General features: G+C 39.7%; 1 protein-coding gene across 2 annotated transcripts in view; it reads right to left on the bottom strand.

Moving 5' to 3' along the window:
- The window catches only part of tmeff2a (transmembrane protein with EGF-like and two follistatin-like domains 2a), a 104,281-nt gene that overhangs the window by 64,647 nt on the left and 23,604 nt on the right, over positions 1 to 16,030 (bottom strand). For both annotated transcript variants that reach the window (XM_067516737.1, XM_067516735.1), the window contains exon 3: positions 666 to 795. In XM_067516737.1, the coding sequence (XP_067372838.1) occupies positions 666 to 795 (130 nt within the window). The remainder of the gene's footprint in view (positions 1 to 665; positions 796 to 16,030) is intronic.

The raw sequence follows: 16,030 nt of genomic DNA, 5'->3' as shown, positions 1-16,030 counted from the left end.
ACTGTTGCTGTGCAAAATAAATCAATTTATAGTTAATTTACTTTTTTTTTCTTATCCTGTGAGTTCAGGGTCACCAAATCAGACCATTGTCCGCATGTTGATTTGGCTCAGCTTTTACACGGGATGCCCTTCCTGACGCAACCCTCCCCAAAGTTTACCGGGCTTGGAGCGGCACTGCACAGCTGGGGAGGGGCTGTTGGGGGTTCAGTATTTTGTCCAGAGACACTTTGACATACGGCCGGGAACTGGGATTGAACCACTGACCCCTGGGGTTCAAGGAGAACTGCCTTTACCAACTGAGCTACAGTCGCCCCCAATTTATTAATTAAACAATAACAATAACAATAATAATAATAATAATAATAATAATAATAATAATTCACTTCAAATTCATTAAATCAAAAGTAACAAACCTATTTTAAAATGTATAGAGTTAACATGTAGAATGTGGGGAATAAAAGCAAAAAAAAAAATAAATAAAATAAACACTTAAGTATAAGTACGTCAAGTACAGACACTTTATATTTCCACTTAAAAACAGTATTTGTACTTTGTTACTTTCCACCTCTGGTTCTACTTTATCTTTGTCTGCTTGTGTATATGTTCAGTGTGTACTGCTGGTGTGTGTTGGTGTCAGTGATCCTCGGTGTGTGTGATAGACATACCAGCAGGACAGGCACCTTCTGACATAATAAGAACTTCCGACTGTTGCTTGCAGGCATCCCTGCGCAGGAAACACTCGTTCTGGTAGTTCTGATTGTTGGAGCCACACACTGGGGCGTAATCATTGTTGCACTGCAGATAAGAGAGGAGGAAACAGGAGAAACTGGTAAGAAGAGGACAGGAGTCCAAACAAAACACTGCCCAGAGATCAACCTGAGTTTATTCAACTTCAAGAATTCTGTCTTGGTTCAAAGCCAATTGTCTTGATAGAATAAGTACTTAACATTAGTGTCTAGTCATATGCTGTACTATAAATGGAAAATAAAAATCCACCAAGGTGAAACCTACAGTGTTTTCCAACTTGGAAAGACCCCTATACGTAGAAGACACAGCGGTCACTGACCACTCTGTTAAATCTATAGTTATCAGTTGATCTAATCACTTAATCAGACCAGATGGAATGAAATTCCTGACACAATCTGAAAACATAATGTCTCCAGCCAGAGCTACTGTATCACTGATTGTCTGGCACTAAAAACTCAAATAAGCACATCTTAATCTATATACACACACAGGATCTAGCAGGCTTTCCTTCAGAAATTGATGATAAATCTAGAGAAACCAACCTACACCCACACAGTCCACAGTTTAACCAGGTTTGATTTTTTATCTCTTTATAAAAGAATCCAAGTTTTAAAGCTTGTCTGCTACATATAAGGTTAGCGTTAACTTTTTTATTTGCTCATATTTCCATTTATCTTGTGGAAAAACCATCTACTGTTGTTCACTTCTGTTTTTGCTGGAGCAGTAGGACAATAAGTGACTTGCTCAAGGGCAAGCTGCTATAAGGTAGAGGAAAATATCACTCGTTCATATTCCCACATGGTTTGTTGGCTATTGATCAACTCTAAATTTTTCATATGGCTGATGGGACAATAGCATCTAGTATAATTATTAATACATTTTCTTTGGGGTGGGGGGTGATAGTCATTTGATTTATTATTGATTTGCCTGTGCTACATGGCAGGAATAACAATCCTGATTGTTCGGTTGAGAAAAGTTCCATCCTGGGAAGGAGTAATGACTATCTAAGGTTTAGCAAAGTTACAGCCCATAAACTGATTCATTTAAAAATGCTGAAAATGGGCAGTATGTATGACTTTGCCAGGACAGGGACTTGCTGAAAAGTCCCCACATGAGCAAAACTAAAGAGCTCATGGCTCCGTGTTTCCCCTTGTGCTCCCTTTAAATCTCTACTGGATTGACCTGGAATCTCTCTTCTCTGTCTGTGCCCCCACAGAACACCATCGTCTCTACTGCTGCAGGGTGACATAATTATGAATGTTTACATGCACATAACAAGTGTGGCACCCACCAGCTAAAAAGTTTGATAAAGCTTAATAAACATTTTGCCTTCACCTGATGGTTTAAACGGGTTTAAAAGGCTGCAGCAAACAGCACCGCAAAACCAATAAAACAATAGAATTCACGAGTAATTGCTTGAGCTGTCAATCAAGTACTCACACAAGGGAAGCTGTCCCTCTCCGGTGCTATTAATAATTAGATTTCGTGTAAATTAGCATCTACTGGGATGCTGCTGTCTAAAAAGAACACTGGGGCGGTATTCTGCCAGCTTTGTTTGGTTTACAATAAATGAGCAGAGCTGTCATAAAGAAGGATCAACCTAATGGCACTGTGCCTAGATCTCTGCCTGAAAAGAGTTTTAGAGATTAAGCGAGTAGCCAAGCTGAGCTGCTGGAGTGTACTGTGGAGTTTAGATGGGGTTTTCTTTTCTGTTAGTTGCTGTGTAAATGCAACAATCGTCAGTAGCTGGACCAAGCTTCTAGGTGCCAAAGTCTGTGCAGTTAGGTGAATGTCATCAGGTTGTGCCTGCAACGCCCAGAGATTAGCTTAGTTTATCTTGGCAGCAACCTTCACAACGGCATGGCTTACAGAGGAGACAGTCCACCTGTAAGGTAATGCTCTTTAGGCCAATTGTAGGAGCAGCCGTAAACAACCCAAATAAACAAAATACCTTTTGGCAACATCTAGTGCATAGTGTATTAATAAATGGCATGGGCACATAGTGTGACCATGTCGTGAGTCACTATGTCTTCCAGGGATCAGGTAAGAGCTGGTGGTTGGGTAAACAAAGAGCTTTCCCTCAGGAGACGTTAAAACTATGCCTAGGGTGACGATGACCTTACATGTTTAGGGCCATTGTCCTGCTGCATCACCTAACATCAGCTACCAGAACAGATTCAAAAAACCCAACCCCTTCACTTGCTGCAGACATTATTGCATTATATAGTTTCTTATCATGGTCTTCAAAATGAGTAGTTTTTACCTACTTCAGTGCTGAATTCAATTACATCAATTTTCACCACAAGATGCTGTTAAATCCAGTCTCCTCATACTTATACTTACTATTTTTTTTAAAAATGTGTTTTAAGCTGAGAAAGACACAAACTGAAAGATCAGTTCAAAGATTCTTTCAAACGGTGTGTAAGAGACAAAAACAATGACACATTAAAATTTGTGTAAAAGGCTTTAAAAAAAAACAGAGTGAAAGTCTGTCCCTATAGTTCAAGCACCGAAAAATGAACTTTTGTTGTTTGAATGTAGAAACTACATACTACATGCACCAGTGTGAATGCACAGACTGCTTGTCACATGCAGTCGGCTTATGTTGTCTGATATGAACACATAAGGTCTCATGGCCACGAGGAGAAGCACAAAAATAACCCCGCCATCAATTCAGCAGCCCGGGAGCATCATAACAATCAAGTGTGAACACAGTTTTTAACTGGCTGAAGGGAAAAAGATGGCAGAACACACACAAAAGAGGGTAAAAGGAGGAGGTGGAGTATAGGAGGGAAATAGAAACTGCACACTGGCTCTTGATCAAAGGGACTAAGATGCAGGAAGGAAAGAGGCCGCAGAGAAAAACGAGAGGGAAAAACGGAGTGAAATTGGGCTAAGGTGGGGGGGGGAGAGAAGTCAGTGAAAATAGATGGAAGTATGACAGGAGGAGACTGAAGGGTAATGAAAGTAAAGCAAAATACATGCAGACGGTCTGTGAGAGAGAGAGAGAGAGAGAAGCCCTGGCTCAACAAACTTGGCAGGCATGATTAAAAAACACAGTGCCTGAAGAAACTGAGGCATACAGCAAAAAAGAGCATCATAAAATAAAAAAAAAAAGAAAAATGAAAGAGAAGAAATGAGGACAAACAAAGAGAAAGGGAGAGGAATAGAAAATCCCTTCAAACGAGCGCGGGAGAGAATGAAGAAATGGCAACGCCACAAAGGTGCTTGGAATAGCTTACTGCAGGGTCCATGCTTCCTTTTTTTTTGCCATCCTCTATCCTTTCACTTTGCCCCCTCTCTCACTCCCCAAACCACTTTCAAACTCTCTCCCATCTGGCCAGGGCTCTTCTTAACCCGGGGACTTTCGCTTTACGCCAGGCATGATGCAACAGAAGGGAAAGTTGCCTAGCAGAACCCTCCGGGTGTCTTTTAAGAGCGCCTTCTTTTCTGTGAAAACCCCTCCACCTCATCTCTTGATCTCCCTCCAGTGTCTGGCTTTTATCCAGGAGAGGAGTGATGAGAGGATGGAGGATTTAGAACCTCCATCTCACCAAGGAGGAGGTGCAAGATAGAGGCTGCAGCTGTGTGCAAATTACAGTCTCACCCAGAAATACTCATACAGTACGTGGGCATAGGGGAGGATCCCGTGTCTTTAGGTTTGAAAGCAAGCTGGGTGCATTGCTTTTGTGTTTCAGCTGAGCAAGAATACAAGTGAAAGACTTGGTTACTGGCAAAGGCAAAGATAAACTAAGAAAATCTGCGTCTCTCTATTTATTCATCAGGGATTTCTGTTGATGTGACAGTGAAGAGATTTCAAACTCACATGACCACAATAGAGACAAAGGTGTTGTTGTTATAGCCCTTGTCAGAGTGCTGCAGCTTTGATTCATGAAGTTCCTAATAACTAGCAGCATGTGATGTTGGCAGTTGGTAAATATAGGCTTTGTCAGCTGTTGCAGCCCAGATGACTGTCAGCCAATAGTAAATGAAAAGAGACAAAGATGGCAAAAAAAAAAAATCTAAGATGTGTGGTTAAGGGAATTTTAGAAGGACAAAAATTAAGTGAGTATGTTAATGAGAAGGGCTGAACGAGACAGAAGGTGAGAAAAAGTGATCTTCCACAGCTCTCTGCAGTCAGGGAAGTGAGAGCCATTGGTCAGAGCCATATGGCACGGCCTTATGTGCCCGCTGGCGAAGGATTCGCAGAAGTCACAGACATTGCCTCACACCTCTGCTGTGACAAAACCTGGACAGCTGCATGGCGTCTCGACAAAGAACACAACGACAGCAGAGGTGTCGGTGGTCGCACGCGCGCGTGTGTGTGTGTGGTTGTATTTCTTTGTTTTGTATGACTTGAGTGAGCTATTATCGGGAAATCTAACTGCATTTAATAATACATTTAATTTCATATTCGGCATCTTGTGTGCATATTAGCTAATTTCTATTCTTATTTCATCTTCTTTCTTATCCCTTTCCACCCACTATAAGTATAGTTTCCACAAACCTCCTGCAGGGGCTGCTGTGGTTCTGCCTACCCTCAGCAGCTCTTTTTATCTGAGTTCCAAATGCTAAGCTTTGGGACTGCAGCCAGGACCTGTTGTCTCCCTACCTGCCTGCGATCAGTGCACCAGTGCATGCACACACATACACACACACACACTCAAAGCAACTGGCACGTGCACTGTCAGAGCACTTTGTACATAAAAAAAAAGCATCCGCGCCTTACCAGGTCACAACACACAACAACCTAGCTAAACAAGCACAACCAGCATCTTTCGTTCTGTGCATCTATTGCAGCTCCCAACACTGAGTCTTCAGAGCCTCCAACATAAGTGCCGGCTGACAGGGGAAGAACAAAGACAGGTGGTGGGAGGAGGACGGGAGGCAGAGGAGTAGGGGGATTGCAGAGTAAAAATGCAGGTATCAGGAGGAGAATGTGAAGAATGGGGGGGGGAAGAAAGGAGGCATAAACAAGAGGCAGGTAAGCTGGCATGGTGAAGAGGGAGAGGAAAAGGACGGGAGTGAAAGGTGAAAAAGTGGAAGGAAACGTGGAAGGATGGTGGGATGATAGCAATGACAGGAATAAGGAATTCAGAAGGACACTGTGGAGGAGCGGCAATAGATATGCACAACAGCAACCACATGAGAAGAGACCATGTGAGTGGGAGACAAAGGAGAGATGAGAAGTGAAGGCGTGTGCACGCATCAATGCGTGACTACAATATGTACAGTAGTGAAGGGAAGAAGTGTGCCAATTTGAGGGGTAGAGCTCTGCACAGGAGCAAACATGAAATACTAGCATCAGTGAATAAGAAGTCAAATAACTCATCCCTTTGCCCCTATCGTCTCCACATATAAAACAAAAAAATCATCATCTTCCCAACCAGCAATTAGTAATGTTGCAAACCCTGCAAACAGAATGATTACTGCATTTCACTGTGAAGTTTTAAAGACATATTTTAAAAAATGTCTTTCAGATCTAACAAGCAAAGCTTGAAATCGTGAAAAATCAAAGTTCAAAGTGGAAAAGTGTGTGTGCACTAGCTGATAAACAAGGAGCTCCCTCACAGCAACACTCTGAGACACTTTGTTGGTCTCGTACTGTCCTATGCTTTACTGCCTTGGCTTAACATTGACAACAATTGGGTTGAGCACTGAAATCTCACAGCAAAAAACTTGTTAACATTTTGACATATGTAGAGATGTATCCCCCATCACACTAGCAGCATTAATGTGCCATATATAAAATTACACTGTGAAGCCAAGACAATTGAACATAAGTGCTGGTAACATTATTTAGTAAAATACCCTGAAAAGGGGGGGTACTGTATTTGGCAGACATGATTTCAGAGCTGTCAAGTTTTGGCCATTAAAACTGATGTATATGTAGAACTCTCACTGTGAAACTACAGCAACCCAAAGTAATTTGCTGGTAATATATTAATCAGTTTCAGGCTTAAAACTGGTCGGACCCTGTAATGTGGAGAGGGTTCTGATCTAAATGCTTTCGTCCAGCTCAGCTCTTGCCCCAGACCTTCTGCACTTAAAACCTGTAGTGGAGTAGTGAGAGAAACCTCTAACAGACAATGAGAGCGAGCGACCAGGAAGCATCTCCAAAAAGATGATGAAAAGGAATGAAACTTGATTTCCAAACTGCCTCCAGCACGACCTGCTAAATATATATAGTAAACCATGCTGGTTCCGTTTTCGCAGCCATGACTTCATTGGGTTTTTTTTTCCTCCGCTCTTGTTTATCAGTACAATACAAAACTACACAGACAAGAGCTACCAGCTGACACACTAGTTAACCACGATGGGGTGCCTCCATGTTCGTTTTGTTCTGAAGTCACATTTTCTGTGAGATTCCAGTTCCCTGGATCGGCCCAACTAAATTTGCTTAGTACAAATGCCAATTTCCACAAATCAGATGGTTATACTAGGACTTTGAGCCATTTGACGCCGGAGCAAACTAAATATTAAATTTGCTTTGTTCCAAGCACAAAACAATTAGAACTAAAAGACTGAACATTACATCAAAGCAAACCATGGTCCGCAGTCATTCTTAATGTGCAATGCAAAGGGCAGCACAGTGGTGGAGTGGAGAGCAACAAGGACCTAGCTTCAGTTTGTCTCTCTGCGTTAGCCCCACTGGATGGTTAAAAATAAATAAAAAAAAACTTAAAATATCAGGAATTACCTGCATACACTGAGAAAATAATCTTGAACCTTAGGTTAAGATTTTCAGTTGATCTGTTGATTTTCACTTGGTCTAAGAAGCTCGGCTGCATCACGCCTCAATGAACGAAATGTGATTAAACTCAAAGAAAATCCATTATTTAAGTTTGTTTAAGTTACTCTGTAACATGCTTGTTTTATAACAAACTGCCGGTAGTTCACAGAGGTTAATTAAGTGTAGAAGCTTTAAATCCACAAGAAACAAAGTTTAAATTATATTTTTAATAGGGACTACTATTTACAGTTTAGACTTGTGTGAGGTATTAAGGAGCAAGTCCTTAAAAATTGGTTTAAAGTGAGGTGAGTTTTTTTCTCAGACACAAGCCTGAAGAAACTGTAGCCTTATGCCTGTGATGAGATTCATTCACTAGAGTCATTTGACCAAAGGGTACGTTGTTTAGCCTTTTTATTATTACACGAATTCAATACAACTTTTATAGTCATGAGCAACAACACATATATTTAAAGTAAAAGGAAAATGTCCTTTTGGCTTTCTAGCAATATGTTCTTTTAAATTAATTATAATCCCCAGCTATTTCAAGGAGAAGCACCTCACAGGCCACGTAGGCAGAACTGAAGAAGTGTGATTTTTACAATCTGTGCCAATGGGATGTCAAGACTTAATAGACAAAATAAAATGCTTTGACAGGCAGGTGTCCTCAAAATAGGTGTTTGCTCGCAATAGGAGATCTCAAAGTGATTCCCCCTCTGCTGGGAGTCCCTGCAGACTGATGGTCCCTTCAGTGTGGCCTCCGTCTACCCTGTGGCCAGGTTACTGTCCTTTAAATACCTTCTAAAGGAGGCACCCATGGGGACATGTTTGCCAAATGCCTGAACTAACTAAAGAAATCTTGTTGTCTAAGAGGAGCAGATTTCTGAAGTCCTCACAAACCCCCCGGGCCCCTTATTGTCAGTAAAACCATATTTCAGATGAGGTGATTAACTTCATGTGTCAAGTGTCTGTTTAAATAACCTTCTTTGTATTTGACACCCACATTACTGCAGTCAGTGGTGTACCTGGCCTTCCATCTAATCCCAAGACTCATTTACCACCACAACACATGTAACAACCTGCTTGAGACATGGGTAACTGGTAACTGGGTAAATGGTCTGCTGGCTTGAACCTCCATCAACAAACATTCTACCACATACTTTGCTTGTACCCTTCCTGAGCACTATGCTAAATCGAGGGAAATACATCAGCAGCACACTCAAGCAAAAAAGATGAGTGGCAGAACCTCTAGAGTCTCGTTAGGTGCAGACTGAGATCATTAAACTTAAGAGTTACGGTACATAAAGATTTTTTAGATTTGAGGGTGGAGTTTCAAGACACAGCTTGGATGTATCCAGGTAATAACACAAGATAACATCAGACACTTGCAGCAGACCACTCAGGTGAAAAGCCAATGCTGTAACATGCAGTGGTAATGTAAATAATATTCAATGAACCTACAAAAATAAAGATATAAATAACAGCCAAGCAGTAAACAAAACAACATGATATTAATTTAAATTTCTATTAATGAAAAGCTTTGACACGTGAAGTGAAAAGAGAAAGTGTGTATTTCATGTGTTTGCAGTGGACTAAAAAAAATACAGCAGGTATAGAAATAACCATAAATAAATATAGGGTTTCTCTGAGCATAGTATGCCACAATCGAGTTTACAATATGATATAATAAATCATTTAATATAACACCATTTCCATATTTGTGTAAAGGACATTTTTAACTATTCACTTTATATACAAGGGCTTTTGACTGATCATTCAGATTTGTCAATGTACATATGCCAAGCCTAAGGCAAAAAGTTTTCTATGAACTGTCATCAGCATGAGTTTTCAACTACCTCACCCCAATTCTTGACAAGAAACTTTACCATTTTTATCAAACACAGGAGACTGAACACTGCCACTTTGAATCAAATTTAGAAAGCAGCTACACTATCGACAGAGACTTTATCACAAGCTAATGATATGACTGGGTTACTTAACAAATGTAGAGTGGTGCTACAATATGCTGGCACAGCAAGGGACCTCTGCTCAGGCAGGCAGTCTGGCCGATGCTATTCCCTGCGAAGAAGTTATTCCCTAACTAAAACGTGCTCATTGTGGCAGCCTTTTGGTCTGTGTCTCTTCCTGGAGAGCTAACTGGTACGGACTCACAGCAAGGCAACACTAGATTAACTAGATGTTCTAATACTTAAGGTAAAATCAAGCACTTGGCTGGCAACACCTCATCACTTTCCCACACATCGTTAGTTCATATGAGGTCACACTGAGAGCTGGTGGGCACTTTGTCATAAAAGTGATGGCATAAAAATCAGGTAAACTGCAGGTGGCACTATCCAACCCCCCACATGCTACAGTATTCATTTATTTTGAGTATTTTTAGTAGATAATAATATAATAAACCTCCCAAAGATTCAAACCTTCTAAATCGGTCCCAAACCTTATTGTGGAGAGGTGCTGTCATTGCTTCCTGTGACACGGCAACAGAAAAGCTCTGGCAGTAGCGTGAGATATTTACTTCTACACGTTTTTTGAGTGAGACTCGCCCTTCTAACCAATCAGAGAAGGCCAAACTTGTATGTACACGATGAGATGCAATGAATATATTGATTCGAATATGATGCAAAAGCTAGCTTGATTTTCAAAGGTTCTGTGGCTGTAGCTAAAGGATGCGTATTGTAGTTTAAATTAATATATATTATAAAGCAGTATTGTTCAAGATGAAAACATACAGTCATCCACGGACCACAGGGTCAGTGGTTCAATCTCCAGTCTCGGCTATGTGTCACAGCTATACAGTACGTCTCCGGGCAAGACACTGAACCCCTAACAGCCCATTCCCCTCCCCAGCTGTGCAGTGCCTGTCTAAGCCCGGTAGAAATTGGGAAGGGGTTGCGTCAGGAAGGGCAAATTTACATGCAGACAATGATCTGCTGTAGTGACTCTGAACTCACGGGATAAACTGAAAGGACGAAAAATTAGCTTTAATTTATTATATGATTCCTTTATATTTTTCCATACGTATTATTATTACTTTTATAGTGTAACCCTTAAAACATTATGTATCTGTATACAAACATACATACATACGTACTATATATATCATATTTTACCTCTCAGAACTGGCTTCAATAGCAATCCAGCTTTTACTTTTACATTTATTTTTACTCCCAATAACTTGTTAACATTCTAAAACATCTACTTAAACATGCAAAGGCAGACAGAGTATAAGAGAAGGCTTCTATATATTAGCCTACTGTATATGGCAGCGCAGGCCACTAATGGTAATGCAGCTAATGTTATTCCCCAAGGATACAAACAAGCTCACACACAGAATGTAATGTATTCACAGTATCATGACATCTTCCCCGCTTCTCCTCCTGACAATTTCACGGTGAACGATAATGAGAAAATGCATAAAGGCAACACACCAAGAAACCTACAGTCCACATGATGCTACTGTAAGTAGTTTAACAAGGTGAACTTAACAACTTTTACTTGAATGATCATATTTCATGAGAATGATTGTGTTTGCGGGCCTGTTCAGTATCCTCCTAAATACAGAGTCAGTGGTTCAGAACTGCTGAAGCAGGCTTTCATTCAGATGAAGGACACTCTTGGGAACCTTCCTGTGCAAGCATCTCAGGCTCTACCGCAACATAAAACGGGGGTATGGAGTGCTTCACTACACCACTGTCCCTTCATAAGCATGTGTGGCATATAGGATGAATTTCAATGACAACGTTGACATTTTCTAGGGCTGAAAAAATCTGTTTCAAGAAGATGAAATCCACTGATCCCAGCTGGGAACTAAGGTGCTAAGAAACATTTTCTTAATCAGCAGATTCTTCCTTTGAAACGTCTGACAGGAGTGACACTGAGACATATCGCCTAAAGAAGCAGAGAGAGAAACAGAGCCATCGTCTTCCACCTGACGCGGTCTTTTCTTACAGAAAATGGGAGACATAAGTTAAGTTAAGCTGCTCGGTGTTCAGCTGCACTCTCACACTCCAGCCGCTCCAGTTCCAGTCTCCTCTAAAGCCTCCTCAGTCCACCCTGATAATCACATTTGACATTTTGTTTCAGTTCAAATGAATATGAACAATTTTGAGATGCAGGGGCGATTCGTAGAGTAGAGGCCGAACCAGGTTACTCTCAGCTCTCCGACCACTATGCTTGTTAAATATCTGGCCATATCTCCTCAGTCAAATAGGCTGCTGAATCCTACATGACTAGATTTAAAAAAAGCTAAATTTAAACATGTCGTTAGAACAAATTGACTTTCCATTAAAACAGAAGTAATTTAATCATTCTACACACTTTAAAGTTGTTGCATATTTTCCAAGAGTGTCAAAAAAAAAATTACAGCATCCATATATTCAATGAATGACATAATACGGTATGTTTACATGCAACATATAAACACACTCAAGTAGGAAATGACCCCTAGTTGCCCCATGAGATATTAAGAAGTTGCAAGTGATGCATTTTGTAATTGAATTCTGAGGACTTGTTGATGTTCTTACTTGTGCAGTTCCCATAGATCTATATGCCATCAAGTTTAATCGCTTTATTTTCCAGTGGCTCTGGTGTGTCACAAATATACAAACATTTTTTAAATAGCACATACAGTCATTTCTTGCTTTCTAGGGGAAGAAAAAAAAATGCCATTTGATGTTTTGATTCTTTTTTTTTTCATTTAGCACAAACACCCATTATCTGGTTATTGAATACTTTTTGAAATCCATTAATTGTAATTTTTCATTTGTTCGGTCAAGATAAATATATAGTCCGTATAGGGCCACCAGCAGTCGATCAGCGTGGGCACGGTACAAGTGTTTTCCCACTGCACTGCACTGTTCAGTAAGGTAAAGTTGTTTACCTTGATGTGTTAGAGGTCTGCTACTCACAAACCACAGTAAGAGCCTGATGCCTGCAGCCCTTTTTAGCTGTGGCTTTCTTCCGGTCGCGCTATTCCTTCCTGTAGTATTAAACCTGATCCACTGACTAAATGGCAAACACCATGATATATCCATATCTGCTTAGTTGGTCCTAGTTTTATGTAAAGGTTAATACCAGAAATAAGGCCCCGACTTGGTGACAAACACATCGCATTTTGCATAGCTTCTATACAACAATAAGTAAACAACGATATGTATCCTGCTGGTTTGCCAGTGACACTTTAAATGTGAGTTACACACAGTAGGAAAAAGTCTAATTTGCATTAGCAATCACATGCTCATTAGCATCGTCCAAGCATTTTGCCATTGCTTGGCTTCCAGACTTTTGGAGACTACTCTTGACTGTGGAGATGTGAAATACAGTGAAATATGTTTTTTTTTAACATACCTTTCCAGATTTATGAAGGAGTCGCTTTGAGCTCTTCTAAAAGCTGTTTTACAGATCTCACTGTTTTAGTTGCTCTCAGCAAACTGCTTGAGACTGACCCTGGAGATCTAGCTACTTGCAAATTTAAAGTGCAAGCCCAATTTAACACACCCCGGTGCCCCTCATCAAGCATTAAGTGATGAAAGTCTTTTTTAAAGATCAGACACCCAATTTTACATATCCAAGTTAAATACCTACAGTAGATGGCTCATTAATGGAGATGCAATCTTTTAGACTAATATAATTACCGTTAGTTTACTACAACTTTCTTTTTGACAATTTTTGTAACTTCTCATTATAAAGGAACTTTTGTTCTAGCTGAATGTAGGCTAGATATTACATTGATGTTATGCTGATAAAAACTAGATACTTTAGTGCAAAATCAGATATTTGTGGTGGACAAAAATATGCTGTCATGGTATAAATATATTCAGTAAAAATGTATACTCTTTACATTAAATAGGAAACATATTCTCATTATGTTACAAGAGAACAGTGTATACAGACTGGATATTCAGGAGATAGTGTTTTTTAGCAGCTATCAGACCATGTCTCAAGTGCAGCAGCAGAATATATGACTGTGTGAGGACAGTGAGAGAGAGTGTCAAGTGTCTACCAAACAAAGCCTAATACAGTGTTTACAGTCGGTGTTCACGATTCCTGTTTTACCAAGATAATAACTTACACAGAAAATAAAACCAGCCACACAAAACGGAGACAAAAAGTGGATAGAAGACTAAACACAAAACATGTGGAACATCATAGCAGAGGGATGATAGAAAATGCTTTCGGAAAATACCGACGATAGGACACAATTTAGACAAAAGTCACTGTTACTAAAGAGGTGATTTCTAATGGAAAACAATATATCCACTCATTGTTTTAACAGTGTTTTTACTTGGTTCCTAAATTATGAATACTCTGAAACTGGAGTTTTGTCCTCATGCCTTGAGGACAGCAGTGGTAAAATCTTCCCTAAGAAAATAAATAAACAAACAGATGGTGAATTAGCTGCCTATTTACCAACAAATATTCAGTGTTCCATTTTAGGTAATGTTATGGAGAATACTTTTTTTTTTAAAATAATTCAACACATTTCTGATCAAAAGTAATACCCATCAGAAATGCTGTCAGGTCACATAGTGCAGCATGACTGACCATAGGACAATCTTTAGCAGCTCAGCTGTCTAAGTTAGAGCTGTGGGCTTTCTTATTTGCCCACTGTCAGTGAGTGGTTTATCAGTACCTGCTGTAAAGGCCCCAACACATCCATAGTCCACCCACACTGGTGTTTTTGCTTATCCTGCCTGATTAGATCTGTTCCGAGGACTCTGGAGGTGTATAAAGATTCCAATAGTTTTGTTGCACCTGTTAGGCTGGGAGAATAATACATTTTTCATTTTTATTAGTTCATGTGCAGGTGTATAGTGTATTTCCACTATACTAAACATCCAATCGGTCATATTAAGTGAAAACACCTGCATGGGTGAGCAAGGTACTGTAATTTTTGTAAGCGGCACAAAACATAATAATCAATTCATTTAAATGGAAAGTCTGACTTTTATCTTACATGTTCTTACCATTTTAAAATTGTTCATTAACATTTCTCAGCACTGAGATCACCAATGGGCTACTGAACATGCCTTTTGGGCACAGGCCCATGAGTACAGTGGCCCACAGAGCTCAATGCACCGCAACTTAAGAAACATCCGCAAGAATGAATGTTCTCATTTTAAATACCTCAGTAATTCCTCTTTTATTCGTAAAACTGAAGGATATATTTTGGTTTGATTATTAAAGCCTCTGTGAACACAGTATGGGAGTTGAATGCCCCAGCCCAGTTGCAGTCCATCAATGAAAATTTGAACAGATGGTTCACCCTCTCTTTATCCTGATTGGGTAATTGGGAAATTTCGGAAATGAATAGGTCATTATTTCAATTTTCCTCTATGTCTGTGTGTGTACCCCGAATATATTTTGATAAGAAACAATGTTTTTAACATTTTTATGGAAAGGTTAAACAAAAAAAGCACTTAATGTTAAGTTTGGGGATATGTACAAGAAGGTTGCCAAATTTGTTGGTTAGAGAGTTGAAGGTTCTTTATCGTCATTGTGGGATTATACCTTTATCCCAACGAAACTTAATAATGATTTAATATAACCGAAGAAAATAAACGAATAACAATGAATAATTCAAGTCATCTCTGCTCCTCCACTTGGAAAGATACAGTTGTAAATGTGATGCTTTCTTTCTTTCTTTTTTACTTCTGTCTACTACAGTTGTAGTATTACCTTAAAGTTGTTCAAAACCTGGTTTAACTTGGCAGTGTATCACCACAACATTGCATAAACGATTTTTTTTTTTTTTTTATCAATTTTTTCTTCCATAGAATCCCTCAACACATTGTCCCATCTCCTGTCCACTTTTTCCTCTATGCTTGTAATTGTAATTAATTTACCTTTAATTAAAAAAAAAAAAAAAGAAAATCTGCAAAGACTAATTGGAGTCAAAAAATAACAAATCATCAGCATTCAGAAAACATGAAACTGAAAAGTTACCACAAAGAGAGCCAAAATCAAAGAGCATCAAAACGGCCACCGAGAGTTGCAAAATGGTCACAAAGAGCCACAAATGGCAACAAAGACACTCAAACAGACAACCACAGAACGATGCAAAATGTCTACGAACAGATATGACGAAGCCACAATGAGCTGATAATGACTTCAAAAACTCTCAGAAGAGTTGCAAATGGCTGCGTTGTTTGTGTCTTGAGACTTGGTACTGGGATGTAGGAGCAGTGCTGGAACTTTTACATATCTGAAATACATCACCCTCACATCAGCCCAACAGCAGTCTCACGATGTGGACTAAATTGAATGTAACATTCCTGGCTTTGACTCAAAATGCATTCACATTTGTCAAAATTAATGACTCTGCCACCTGCAGAGCACTTACAGCCAATTTAACAAATTATTGCACACTGTTCAAAAGTTTGAACCCTAACAGCACAACATGAATTTGTTCTGTGCTGTGCATTGTTATAAATATAGAAAAATCCTAAAACGAAAAACTAAAGCTGAAGAATTGCCCAGGTACACTGCATGAGAGGACAGATGGTAGCATGCAGATGACAAAATGGAAAAAGG

Source organism: Channa argus, chromosome 9 (assembly GCF_033026475.1).
Source record: "Channa argus isolate prfri chromosome 9, Channa argus male v1.0, whole genome shotgun sequence".
Taxonomy (NCBI): domain Eukaryota; kingdom Metazoa; phylum Chordata; class Actinopteri; order Anabantiformes; family Channidae; genus Channa; species Channa argus.
The sequence above is the reverse complement of the archived record's forward strand: the minus strand, read 5'-3'. Positions and strand labels throughout refer to the sequence as shown.